The sequence below is a fragment of the Odontesthes bonariensis genome, chromosome 13, assembly GCF_027942865.1.
Source record: "Odontesthes bonariensis isolate fOdoBon6 chromosome 13, fOdoBon6.hap1, whole genome shotgun sequence".
NCBI lineage: Eukaryota > Metazoa > Chordata > Actinopteri > Atheriniformes > Atherinopsidae > Odontesthes > Odontesthes bonariensis.
In genome coordinates, this window is record NC_134518.1 from 22,722,963 (window position 1) to 22,737,046 (window position 14,084).

Genomic DNA, 14,084 nt, shown 5'->3' on the forward strand with positions numbered 1-14,084 from the left:
GCGGCCGGACACCTCTGCCTCCGTGCTCTGTTGCTGTCCGCGGTTTCCTTGGAAACCAAAAGGACGCTCTGCAGGGAGCGCGCACCAGGGCGCACTCCCGCACCAGTCAGCAGTTACCGATGGTGCAGGACAGTGCAGTAAAAACACGTTGAAAGGATCAAACACCACAGGAAACGATCGGTAGCAAATGGCGGGTACTACCAAGAGGAGCAAGTGAGTATCCTCCACATGTAAAGTTGCGGCATTTGGCATGGCACTTCACTAAATGTTTGTTAGAAGTGTCATTTGTAAGTAGAGTCACTGTTAGACCACCATTTCATTACATGACTGGTGCTTTAAATCTCTGAAATGTAGTACGAGTATAAAGTGGAATGGAAAACATTCTGTTAAAAATGTATTATCATATTATAGTGCCAGAGTTCATGAGAAATAATTGTATCTCTAACAAAGCATTTATATTTTTAATCTACTTTGAGTCTGGCATGTTACAGGGCTGCACGATGGTGTGTTGGTTAATACTGTAGCCTCACAGCAAGATGTGTGGGTTCCTCCATCATTCAGAAAACACGCATATTAGTTTGATAGGTGATTTTAAATTGAGTGAGTGTGGGCGTATGTGGTTTGTTTGTCTCACTTATCTCTGTGATGGACTGGCGACCTATTCAGAGTGTACCCTGCCTCTTTCCCAATGTGAGCTGGGATAGGTTTCCAGCCCCTCACAGCACAAATTGCATGATGGCAGTATGGAAAATGGATGGATGTTACATACCACTAGAATTTAAGACTCTTGCTCTACCTGCTTCTGATTAGAAATGAAAATTCTTTAAATATTTAGAAGTGAAAGCCATTTGCATCAGCTACAACACATGCAGGGAATAATTTTGCACAAAGGAAAAACAAACCAAAACAGTAAAAATTGAATACACAAAGCTAAATATATTTATTTATTTTCTACAAAAACCCAAACATTGTCATGCTTTGTCATATGTAGATGAATAAAATGAAGGACTGAAAATAGAAATGGGGATAATGGGGTAATACCAGAGAAATATTACTTGAATCTCAGAGTATCATGTGAATTTCTGTCCATTTATGGTCTACGGTGTGTTGTAAGTACTGGAAAGCATGTCCAGAGACGTTACATATAAGGACACCCACACAAAATCAGTTCTGATTAAACAGATCTGTCACTGTAAGCCCTTGTGTTCAAAGTTAGGTTGACAAAAATAAGCATTTTTTTTAGCATTACTGTACAATCATGGCGAGCAGAAACACTTTCTGGTCACATTAACTAAACCGTTTAAACAGAAAAGCTCAACACCGTCTACATACGCTTTGACTTTAATGACAAAAGAGTATCAGGGCAAGTGTATCAACCATCAACCAAAAACCTCTGGGTCCAGTTCCCCTGGATGTGAGGTTTTTAAACGCTTCACAGTCACCTGACCAAGTGAGAGGTTAACCAGTAAATAATGATTGGCTGAAACACTGCAGTTGCCACGGTGATATAAAGGCGGAGTTGAGGTTTGGCACTTGATCCCATTCCCATTGAGTCCGAGGAGATGGAAGGCAGGATCTTCATTTTTAGAGATCGAACCTGTGGAGGAAGCAGATATTTAGTTATGTACGATATTAGCTGTAATCAGCACAAAAGCAACACACTGTGTCTCTACAGGGCGGTTACATGCCAAACTATTTCTTAGTCAGGACCTATAACTTCTCGAGTCAGCGATGGGTGCCTGGCATTGTCACCTTGACAACGAGAGTTCATGCTAGCCGTATCCCCTTTTCCTGCCACCATACTAATGCTAAGCTAACCAGCCAAATGCCTCCAAACACAGTGTCACTGAGTTTTTAGTCACAGGTGAAAGATTTTGTAAATACTGGAGTTATTGCAGGGTCACTATTTGATCATTTCCCATCATGCACCTGGTGGAACTTCTTAACAACAATGATGTTGACCGATGAGCAGCTTTTGGGCTCACCTGCATTTTTAAGTGCAGTGTTGTGTGCTGAAAAACAGCAATAAAGAAAGAAACCACAGCACAGAATGTGGAACCTCTCGGTTGTTTTTTTTTTAGCCATGGTCTCTCTCGGCCACAACCTCCCCTAATATCAACCATGTTTGATACTATTGTAACCACAAGATGTGAAAAGACATTAAAAGCCTTTAAACCTCCCAGGAGTGTGCTAGATTTATCTTAAGGTTAGCCTGGTTGCCAAGCCACACTTTTAAATCAGCAACCATATGAGGGCTTGAACCCTTCAAAGCAAGGTTTGATTAGTGTTTAATTTACCATTTAAAAATAAAAGATAATTTGTCATAATTCAGCCTTTCAGGAATATGTTTAATGACGCTGCAATATAAGTGCATACCACGACTGTCGTGTTTATGTTTTTTTTATCCCGTTCATATAAGAACACTTGATGATAAATGACGCAAACTGTCTGCTCTTAGGGTGCTTTCACACCTGAGCAGTTTGCTCTGCTTTTTTTCTCCTTTTCCGCCGACAGTCCGCTTCGTTTGGTTAGCTGTGAAAGCTGAACTGAACTCTGGTGCGACCAAACAAGCGAACTCCAGTCCGCTTGAAAACGTGGGTCTTGTTTCGCTTACAGTGCGAACACAAACAGACTATCCAGCGTACCAAAGATTCATTCAACATGCTGGATAGCTCGCTGCCTCGCCTGCTGCTCATACTGGGACGCTTCTTGTGAAAAAGCAATTTAGGTTTGAACAGCAAAGTAAAGATAGAAACCCCAAGACTGCATGAATTTGGTGTTGCTCCATTGTTCGTCTTCCTCGTACTTTTTTACCTCCCTGATCAGTGCTTGTTTTGAGCAATAGCGCCCAAAAAACAAGCAGCTGTTGCAGATGTGTGATGCTGTCCAGGTGCTTTGGTCTGCTTTTATAAAGTGTGAAAGTGAACCAAACCAAATGAAGGTGTGAACTTTTTTTCGGCATTCCCCGGACTATCCTAGTGTGAATGCACCCTTGTAAAAGGAGAGGAAAATATAAATGAAGATGAAGTTCAGAGGATGGAAATATGTCCTTATACTAAAATAAACAACATATTTGTACATATTTCCATTTCCTTTAAATGTATGAACTTTACTTCTGATTAGTAAACATCGTGAATTATGTCAACAGACTGAAAATACTTACAATGAAGAACATAACAGCACAAGAGGACCAGGCAAGGGCCACAAAATAACCATCACTGCCAAACAGTAAGCCACACAACACTGTGAAGATCATCCTAGAGGAACACACAAGCACTCGTGATCACTCAAGTGAACATGGACAAAACTTCATTCTCATGAGCTGAGCTGAAAAGACAACAACACAGTCTACTGAACATCTTACCCAACGTATTTGTATCCACTGTAGGCGATGAGATCAAAGGTTGAGAGGTCACTGTGAACCGTCAGCAGATACAAACTCAACAACATGACCAAGACCTCGATGATGATCCACACAAGGGCGGTGCTGGCACACAGACCAAGAACCTCTGGACTGAACCTTCACACAAAGCCAACACATGACTCCGTATTTAGCTCATCCAACACAAAAAATAACAACCGTGTTACAGAATAAATAAGATGAGGAATAATAAACCACCTTTTTTGAATACCAAGGGCCATTCCAGCGAGCAAAATGTAGGTAATGAAAGCCATCGCTGAAAGATTAAAGTAAAACATACATTAAACAAACATCCTCAAAAGGTTTGAGTGACAATTCATTTGTGTTTACAGAAAACTTGCTTGGTATGTAAAGATCAGGCGCATTCACATCCTGTCTTGGAGTCAGTGGAGTGTCCCGGTGGTAACGGACCTCCCAATCCTGAGAACACACAGATACAACATGAATCACCCAGCAGAGTGCAAGAGTGCGACACTCAGATGGCGCTCAGCGCTGTTTTTACCTGTGGGCTCAAAGAGGAAACAAGTTAAGCTTACGCTCAACGATAAAATGATGAAGGCAATATCTTAATGAAAGGTAGTTTTAACTTGGTAAGAGGACCACTTACACATTTATGGGGACACAAACATGTGTATCCCTCTTTCTGTTGATTTTAAAAAAACATATAATCAAATTAAAATTTCAATGGAAACTAGCTTGAAGTTGCCTGTGGGAATTATTAGAATTCTTATTATTATTATCATTAATATATTACATCTTCCTTCCCAAAGAAGCCACAGACTTGTAGTTTTTAACCAAAGTTTAGTTAATGACTAAATTCAGCAGCAAGATGGTGAACGGTATCCTCCGCAAGTATCTTAGCAGCAGAACTTCAATCCCCTGTTAACATGCTTCTTATTCTGGCAGATTATTTACCATTTTGAGAGAATGTGCGTCAGCCAATCATTGTTTTTATATTACCTTTGGACGTTTATATAGTTTATACATGCGGAGGAAACTGAAGCTAGAAAGATGCAGTGCAGACAAAAGACTGTTAAAAAGAACAACAAACTGCTCACTAAGTAATTGTCAACTTCTGTCTAATTCTGTTTGGTATTTTCAGTATATACAACCTCATAATATCTGTTCTAGGGGCGCTGCGTGTGGGATCATATTCATGATAATGGAGGAACATTGTTATCCTTTTATGAAGATGTTATAAATAGTTAATAAAAACAGAGCTGCTCTGTGGGACACGGGATAGAAAAAATGAAAATACTTGTACTCACGATACTTAGAATCTTATCCAGACTTACTATAAACAACCATAGTGTTTATAATGTAATAGTTGTAATTACTATGTACTAGAAACAGTAAATACTGATTGACCATGGTCTGGTAAGAAGAGTTTTCACACAGTGTAGATTACACATTATCAGGGCACAGACAGTAATACTGCCTTACTTTACAATCTGATATAATTAAAAAAGATAATTACTCGCAATGCTTTCATATCCGCACTGGCGATTGCAGCGTCAAAATGTTCATAAACAAACCTGGAGGACCGATTAAGAGGCTAATTATTTCGTGTGAACCCCATCAATCTGATATGTGCGTGAAAATACGATGCCAGAGAAAAGGCACACAGTCGCTGGGTACAAAATGTTTTGTGTCGTCCGATAAACTCAAGTTCAACTAAAACTGATTGGCCCAGATTACCTGATGTGTATAAGGGAACATGAGGATCATTAGCTTCTTCAGTACATATCTGGTGTCGACTGCGAAGAAGTATTTCAGCTTGTTCACAGACACGTATCTGCTGATCTGAAAGGCAAAGCAAAAACATTTACTTAACAGATGAGAACTGACAGTCTGCCAAAGTCAACAAATGCAGCTGACTCATAATCATTTCAACGTGTCTGTTCTTGAGATAATGCATCACTTTGGCATGAAGTTGAGGTGATATATTTATTTAAACTGTTCCCTTTTCCTCTCCGGGTGACTGTTCCACTCAATTCATATTATAACGTGGAGCGAGAAAGTAACCAGCTCCATTGAATACCTTCCTGTTGAAATTGACAACCCCCACACATTGAAATCTTCGGCAGCATTGGAGAGTTTGAAAGCAGGAAGTATTACACTGCTTCTGAAAAGGAGTTGTGTCTTTGGAATGAAACAAATGATTGCCCGTCTGTCCATGAAAAAAGACTACTTAAACTTATTTTATACAGCTGCTTAGACCTGGTATCTTTTCACAAAAAGGAAGGAGCCACATGATCAGCCTGGTTTTCCTCACCTCTTTGTTTACCATATCTTTTCCTTGGTTGGCTAAAGAGGAACCATACATCACTGCAGCGCTGGCCATTGGGTCGGTGAACAGGTTGTTCACTCCTGCACCTCCGTGCATGTCATTTGAGGCCGCTCCCATGTTGTACCCAGGAGTGTAATAGCCCTGTGTGTTCAACCCAGGTGCTGTTGAGCTGGTGTCTTCAAACAAAACGGAGTCTCCTGTAGCTGGAGCTCCACGAGCTCTTGGCTTAGCGGCTGATAGAGGGAACAACAGAGAACATGAATGGCATTTGTAATCCTATATAGAAAGGACTTTTATGATGTCATGCTTATTCGTTAATTGTCCAAAGTATAAACACAGCTAGATAATGGAGATATTTTATTAAATTTGGATGAAACATGAGAGGAAATTTATTCAATTTCACTAGTTACTCAGAAGTGGAGACGACATGATTGGGTATCTTTACATGCACATGCAATTATCTGACATAAACCCAATTTGGAGCTTAGTCTGAACAGAACACTGCTACGTAAACAGCCATTTCTAATGACCTTAATGTGAATAAGGTCATATTTACAATGAACAATATTCACATAATGTTGTGTGCAGTATTCTGTTCTTTGTTGTATTATGCATGTATTCATCTTAAATGCACCACTGCATCCAACATGAGCTTTGGGACACAAACAGCTACTTGATAACGCATGCCTCAAGCTCCGGAAAAGTGGGTTCAGAACAGGATGAATGTGGAAAAACAAGAAAACCCCAAACATCCCAGTAGCATCTAGGAATGTAATGTAGGTGTGAGAATGTAATTAGATTATTCTCTGTAACATGTAAACAAGAATATTGATGGGATAACCTATATGAAACTCATGTAAATATCATAATCGGTAAATTAGCTACTGAGTAGCATTGTAAATACTGTTTATTGTATTTTTGTACATATTGATATATATTTTTTTCCACTATCTTATTCTTATTAATCTTTTCGTTTTCCTGTAATGAGAGCACTGCAACAAAGGAATTTCCCGCAAGGGATTAATAAAGTAATTCTGATTCTGATAAAGGGCTGACCATGGTCTCCATATTTGCCCCACATGAACTGCACACTGGGGATGCTTGTGTGGTTGGCAAAGTGGGCCCCAGCCTCATTTTGAGCCCTAACCTATTCTGTAGACATGTAGTACCCATAATCTATTTGTGCATTTCAATTTTTAGGGCCAACATGGAGTCCATGGACAGTCTCTAATGGGGGCTTTTAGTCAATCAATTTATAACCTCCCCTTTTGCTTAAGATTATAATAACATATTTTTCATCCTGTCTATTGCCATGAACATAGGAAGCGCAAATAGTGACTAATATGAATTATGTACAGGAATATTACGCTGCTTCAGTTTCAGTGAAGTGGACAATGAACCCGGCATATTTTGTAAAGAGGAAGCAGATTCTGTTTGAGGATATTTTGCCGAATTTTACAGAGCAGGTTATCTCCTCGTGATTCAGGTTTCCACTTACTTGGTCTGTACCCGTGAGGTGGCAGGTCCATTGTAACGCTTGCTGACGTTAGCTTGAAATAAAAACAATGACATGTTAGCCAAATTTCCGCTTACATGGCCTGAACGGTTTGTGAATTTGTTTTGTCACCAATCTACATAACAGGAGGATGTGTGTCACATTTTACATGAATGGCACAACATTCCTGTATATGAGTAAGATGCTAGCTCGCATGCATTCCTAGCTGCCAATTTGTACAACGGTAACCGTTGTTTCTACCAGTCAAAGCTAGCTAGCTAGCTAGCCAGATGTGCTACGTTAACAGCTGCTTTTCAGCCCAACAGGGCAGCCGATACAAAAACCCTGATCAAAAACGTAAGATATGCCCACACTACTTGTCTGAGGAAATACATGAACATGAACGGTGGAAATACATGCGGTATGGGTACTTACCTATACAGCTAACGTTGGAGGCTAGCTACGTGGCTATCACACTGTTTGGACTGATCCCACCCATTTACTGCGGTTGGTCGACTTCTCTATGCCTGCGTGGCAGAAAGCGCTGTAGTTCCATAAAACACACACTTACTTGGATAAGTGCGCTTTCTGACTACTTATTCATGCATTGGGGATTGCACTGATACAGGTAGAAATAAATACCTTCAACATCAGGCTACACATTGTGAAACTACCCTCAGATCATGAGAAATACTGAAACAAATGTACAGGTTAAGTGTACATTTCCATGCCATCAGAATATTCTACCCTTGGTAGAAAACGGGTTGTCCGTTGAAACCTGTGATAGAATAGCAACTTATTAAATCGCCAGACCACACACAGCAACGTTATAGTCACGGCTTCAGGTCGAGCCCATTTTTATCTAACTTGTATGGTCACAAATCACAAATATAGTTCAGAGTGTTATAATCAATCAACATTTTTAATCTATCAAGAACATGTAATAGTTGACATGTTAAGTAATAGATATTCCAGTTCGATTCATTGTGCAACGTTAGATTTCTAAATATTTCCATGTGGTTGAAATTCAGCAGATTAGGGCTTCATGCATATAAATGGTTTATCATAAATTCACAAAACTGCTGGCCAGTAGCCTTGTGTGCTCACCCAGAGTAAATGCTTTCACTTTTGTTGCCACAGCATCTGGTTTTAAATAGCTGTTGATACAGTTTCAAGTAGAAATTTGAATTCAGGACTACTTTTTTTCTATTTTAAAGTACAAAATGCCAGCACTAGGAGACATATTCTTTATGTATTTAATAGCATTTTTAATAGCATTTTTTTCTAATTATACAAACTTTATGTTACTCTTGACATCATTAATTGATATTATGAGCACGGAAGAGATAAGGCACGTTCAGTACGTTCATGGTTTGGATAATTAGTTCCCTCATGTTCAGACCTGCACAGTGCAATCACAGTTAGACAATATTTGCCTATTGTGCATAAGCATAAACCAACAAGGCGTGAGTTGCAACACCTATCAAACCAAATAAGTTATAGTGTGCGTACATGTGTGGCATCACAATAGCTCTTTGAGGCATGTGTGTGTGTGTGTGTGGGTGGGTGCATGGGTGTGTGTGTGTGTGTGTGTGTGTGTGTGTGTGTGGGGGTGGGTGCATGGGTGTGTGTGTGTGTGTGTGTGTGTGTGTGTGTGGGTGGGTGGGTGGGTGCATGGGTGTGTGTGTGTGTGTGTGTGTGTGGGTGGGTGGGTGAGTGAGTGAGTGAGTGAGTTATCTGAATGCATGTGGAAGATTTTGGGATGAGTAATTGTACTGGAATCTAAACTTCCTTCATTCCCAACCACCCCAGAAAATGTTGACTTTTGGAGGGAAAATGTGCACTAAAACAGAAAACGACTTACACACACTCTCTGTATCTCTATATTTCTTATAAAAACATACAGATAAAAACAAGAAAATATAAAAACACTTCTGTAAATTATGTTATCAAAGCAGGCATGGATGTTAAAGAGTCTTTTACTGGTCAAGAGGGGATAAAACGACAGCCAGAGGATGAAAGAGGGTGTAATCAGAGAAAAAAATGGTGCCTAACATGTCGTGACGTGTCGCCATTTGAGACATGAATGTGTCATCATTGAATTCCTGAAGCCTTTGTCACCTGACGCTCACCTTCACCCGACGTTCCCTTGAAATGATAATATCATTCACAGAGAAAACATAACACCTAGCATACTGTATGTATCCCAGTTATGACTCTGTGTAGTAATGTTGTAATCTGATATATGAGAATCAGGCAAATTGGTCAGTAAGCAGCAGGTATATAGACCTTGTAAAATGTTCTACTTCTCACAAGTGGTTTCAGTTTTTGTTTATGGTCTCTATTGTAAGATGAAGAAACCCAAGTCTGCGGTTAAATGCTTTAGTATGGACACATTTAGCTTAGCTTATTAAAAAATATTGACTACTATAAGTCCTGTGAGTTGAATTTGCTGTAATGTGAGACCTTGGGGCAACAGTCAGCAGCAGGAGAAATCAGCCAATGCCGGGAACTCTGTTCTTGTGGGGCTGCAAGGTCAGCAGCTGTTGGGACAGACTAAGCTCACCCAATCGACTGCATGCAATTTTTAAATCTTTACTTGGCACCTTAATGTGCATGCAAGTAAAAAAGAAGAAGAAGAAGAAGAAAAACAGGCATTCAAATGGGTAGTAGAATAACTGAGCAGCTTTTTGCCATTTGACTCATTTCCACAAGCATGTGTGCTCATTGATGTGGTTAGTGAAGTGAGAGTGGCTGCCAAAAAACCTCAAGGCTTATAAGCACGTGCTCCCATTGTCGCCAGACGTTAAAATCTATATTCTTGCTCATCTTGAATTAGGTAACTTGGTCATATTGTATAGTCAGCTCACCGCAAATGTGTTTTTGTCATTATAAGGGAATTAACTATTTGCAGTGCACAGCTGTATTGATGACAGATGTGAATGTAGGAATCGATACTTTTGTAAAAACTATTGTTCATACAGTAAACTTAAGATATTTTGGTTCCAGTTGATTAACATCCATTATTAAAAAGGAATGCTTCAGTTATTTTTCTTTAATTTATATGGACATGGAAAATATTGAATTCAAGGTGTCTTTAAAAAAGGTCATTAATCTACAGTAAATTTAGTTGGATGATGTGTAACAGTGTGAAATTAAACTCACTTTGACAAATTATTTTTTTGTGCGTAGCAATTATATCTAATTGTTTATAAAGTTTTGATATATTGTAAACTCTTCAAGAGCATTTAGAATTGCAGTTTACAGTGAAAACGATAAGAACAGTTTTTGTTTTGTGTTTTTTTTTTTAAACTATTTTTTAGTTTCCACAACGCTTCACTCAGCCTTTTAAATCTATAGTTTTATTCCTATCTTAGCTTGTTATAACTGGCAGTACTCTTACTGGGAGCAGGAAAATGAAGGCTGATAGTATTTCCACCACAACATTAGATAATGGCAGAAAAAACGTCTGGTTTCACGAAGTGAGGCAGAGCTGTCTGAGGAATCCCGGGTGAAAGTCTCAGGAGGAAACTCTCACCATATATGGGCAATGACGACATGACACGTGGTAAAGTTCGTGAGAGATTCCAGACAACACTATTTCCCGTAATCGCGGAGGGGCGTGGTGAACTTATAGTGTTGCTTTAAGAGTTTACAACCTCTCAATTATTTCCAGACTTCCGATTCTACGAGTATGAGTAAGGAGAACGATGTGCTGTTAAGATAATTGTGTGATGGTTTAGGTCGATTTGGAAAAAAAGAAGCGACTTTTTTCCTTCCTTACTCCCCCTTCATCTCATACCTGTTTGGACTCTACCGAGTTACGGCAATACGGTGGGCTTACCCAGAGTTTGAATTAACTCTCAAGACTCAACCCGAAAGTTATTTCGTGAGTCCTGTAGCTCATCTAGCCGCAGCTGGATTCTAGGTTTCACTAAAGCTGAAACGATGTATCGAGGCTTTGGGGGTCAGGGAAGAGGCAACCCACCGTACACAGGCAGCCTCTCTGGGTCAAACTCTACTTCCCTGGGAAGCACCAGCACTTCAACCACACAGCAGGAACAGGTAGGTGTGCTTTTCATTTAACTAGGCTACACATTAGCATTTAAATTAGTATAACACAGAGTAAATAGCCAGTAAAGAAAAGTTAAAAGAAAGCCAGCTTTGTTAATGTCACACTACGTGTGTATTTTTGTGTTATTATAAAAATTCGTCAGTTGTTTCAAACTACGTTACTTAACTTATTATAACAACATTATGATGATTTTTAGCCATATTCACGTTGTGCTTTAGTTAGCCTACATTTACCCCTTACATATAGTTATGAATCACACATAGCGCCTCAGAGGACTTCAAAGTCTTTATTATAAATAATCATGACTGATGTTGGATTCTTTTATTTACTCTTTTACTGCTTTTAATGTGTCAACTTTATTCAAATGTTCTCTCTTTTTTGGTTCTGCTTCTTTTTAAGAAATTTACAATGGCAGGCAGCAGTCAGTTTGTTCCTAGCCTCAATGCCATCACAACCAACCAGGACCTCCAGTGGTTGGTCCAGCCGTCCCTCATGCATCCTCCAGGCCCTTCACGATCACCAGTACCTCCTTACCCAAGCCTCCTGACGTCACGCCCACTGGGTCCACAACCTTCCCAGTCTCATTTCCTCAGACCAGGGGTCATAAGAGCAGCTGCAAATACTACATCTTCAACAAGGCGCAGGCACGATGAACAAGTAAGGAAGTGATGGTGAACAAAAGTCTTTTGAAAAGGGAAAGATGAAAGTATACTGGGTGTGTCTCTGCTGTTTTAAAAAGTAAGAGCTGTCAAGCTAAGGTATAAGTGATTGAATATTCTTAGGATCCATATTATCCCCTTTAGGGAGTGGAGACTCAGAAGTGTGAACAGTAGCTTAATCATTCTTGTGTAATATCCTGTAATTCTTTGTGACACAAGTGTGTCATTTCCCTCTGACATGCAAAGAACATCTGTTTAGAAAAAGAAAGCTTGTTTATAAATCATACCCAGTGCATTATTTAAATAAGTTTTAATTTCTCAGATAGTTTGATAAAAAGCACATTGTGCTCACCTCTATATTCTTTGACACTTTACACTTTGAGGTACTGTTGACGGTACAATGATCACATGTGACGCAAAAATCTGTTTGTGTCAAGACTATTTTTTTACACCATCATTCTCAGTATCACTGGAGAGCCATTTTTTTTGTTTTTTGCCGGGCACACATTGGCACACATCCTCGTCACAAAGCCGTAATTTCATGGTACAGGAAGTACACTGTCATGTGACTCACAGGGGCAAGTCATGTTCTCTGACTCACACCTGAGTCACAGCTGGGGTCTGAGCATGAGTCATCACCCCAAAAGGGCGGGGAATATTCATTATTTAGTAGGGTGTTGGATGGAGTCAGAGTCGAGGTGTAACAATACACAAAAGCTCAGACATTACAAAATAATTCAGCTGCCGTGACTCAGTGCACACACACGGTGGTAGCATTGCTCCTGTGATATGTTGCCTGTGCTGGAATCTCAGCAAGTTTCTCTGTGCGTCTGATGTTATGAAATAACTTTTTTTGCCCAGAGCAGGAAAGTCAAATCTAGTATGACTCAGTTATTTCACACTGAAAGGTTCATCTTTCATCATTTTATGGATGTTAATAAATTTGATTCCTCTTTCTCATCAAAGTTATCACAGGAAGAGATGGCAAGACGGCGAATAAGAAGGGAGCGGAATAAAGTGGCAGCAGCAAAATGTCGCAATCGTCGTCGGGAGCTGACAGACTCATTGCAAACTGTGAGTGAACATAGTGCAAATGGCATGACTTTATTTCTTAAATGAAAAGTCGTAGTCATGCATGAATTAACTTAAATTTGTTCTTCACTTGGCATAGGAGACAGACCAGCTGGAGGATGAAAAGTCATGTTTACAGAAGGAAATAGCTGAATTACAAAAGGAGAAAGATAAGCTTGAGCTGGTCCTGGAAGCTCACCGTCCAATTTGTAAAATAGAGTCAGAATCTGATTCAGATTCTGACCCAAATCCACCAATGTCCTCTTTGGGAGCCATCAAATTGGAGCCAAAGGAATCCAGCAGACCTGGACCCTCATCCAAACTGCCTGTAAAGATGGAGAAGCCCAAACCGAAGATAATGATCCCCACAAAGCTTGTTACATCGACCGCCTCGACCGTTGCCTCTGAATCCGAGGCGCTCCACACGCCGGTTCTGGCATCTACTCCCTCCTTCATGTCCTTCACAGCTGGCATGGTTTTCACTTATCCATCAGCCTCTTCAGACACCAGTGCCTCCACCACGTCCCACGGTACATCACATCTGGTCCAGCAGTCTGGGCCCTGTGCTATCGCTCACCGCCGCAGTAGCAGCAGTGGCGACCAATCAGATCACTCCCTGCACTCGCCAACCATCCTCACACTGTGATCGACTCACCTGGCAAAACACTAAAGTCCATTTCAGCGCAGTCATGACGCGTATGACAAAAAGGAGTTCCGGCAAACATTAAGGAGATGAAAATGATGATTGTAATGAGCATTTCAAGATGATCAGCTGCTTCACTTTATCTCTGGAGGCAGCTGTGTCTTTTCTTTGTTTATATGAAAATTTGTGGCATTATCAGGATACGAATGTTACACTCTTTAGATTTTATATAAAGTCTTTATAGTTCCTATTTTAAAAGCTATAAGATGGAATGAATTTTAGATTTTTATTGTGAAAACAGTGCATGCAGCATATATATATATATATATATATATATACTCTAAAGAAATATTCAAGTTTTTTAGAAAAAGACTGTGATAACTCCTTCTAACGACATATTAATAGTGATACTTTTTGTAACAACTTGTTA

At 39.9% G+C, this 14,084-nt stretch overlaps 2 protein-coding genes across 2 annotated transcripts; one reads left to right on the plus strand and one right to left on the minus strand.

Annotated features, from left to right (window-relative positions):
- Positions 1 to 916: 916 nt before the first annotated feature.
- Positions 917 to 7,742, minus strand: yif1a (Yip1 interacting factor homolog A (S. cerevisiae)). The gene is made up of 9 exons (XM_075481609.1): positions 7,642 to 7,742; positions 7,210 to 7,261; positions 5,697 to 5,944; positions 5,120 to 5,224; positions 3,763 to 3,841; positions 3,620 to 3,677; positions 3,365 to 3,520; positions 3,164 to 3,257; positions 917 to 1,597 (listed from the first exon to the last, which is right to left on the minus strand). The coding sequence occupies exons 2-9, from the start codon at positions 7,238 to 7,240 to the stop codon at positions 1,439 to 1,441; spliced, it is 930 nt and encodes a 309-aa protein (XP_075337724.1). The 5' UTR covers positions 7,241 to 7,261; positions 7,642 to 7,742; the 3' UTR covers positions 917 to 1,438.
- Positions 7,743 to 10,896: 3,154 nt separating this feature from the next.
- fosl1a (FOS like 1, AP-1 transcription factor subunit a) lies at positions 10,897 to 13,980 on the plus strand. Its single transcript, XM_075481610.1, has 4 exons — positions 10,897 to 11,271; positions 11,681 to 11,938; positions 12,907 to 13,014; positions 13,112 to 13,980. The coding sequence occupies exons 1-4, from the start codon at positions 11,155 to 11,157 to the stop codon at positions 13,655 to 13,657; spliced, it is 1,029 nt and encodes a 342-aa protein (XP_075337725.1). The 5' UTR covers positions 10,897 to 11,154; the 3' UTR covers positions 13,658 to 13,980.
- Positions 13,981 to 14,084: the final 104 nt, after the last annotated feature.

Coding starts and splice junctions, on each gene's coding strand:
- yif1a (XM_075481609.1), bottom strand. CDS start 7,240: ATGGACCTGCCACCTCACGGGTACAGACCAA. Junction 3,258..3,364: donor AGTGGATACAAATACGTTGG/GTAAGATGTTCA, acceptor GTGTTCCTCTAG/GATGATCTTCACAGTGTTGT. Junction 1,598..3,163: donor GTGCTGTTATGTTCTTCATT/GTAAGTATTTTC, acceptor CTTCCTCCACAG/GTTCGATCTCTAAAAATGAA.
- fosl1a (XM_075481610.1), top strand. CDS start 11,155: ATGTATCGAGGCTTTGGGGGTCAGGGAAGAGGCAACCCACCGTACACA. Junction 11,272..11,680: donor CAACCACACAGCAGGAACAG/GTAGGTGTGCTT, acceptor CTTCTTTTTAAG/AAATTTACAATGGCAGGCAG. Junction 11,939..12,906: donor GGCGCAGGCACGATGAACAA/GTAAGGAAGTGA, acceptor TTCTCATCAAAG/TTATCACAGGAAGAGATGGC.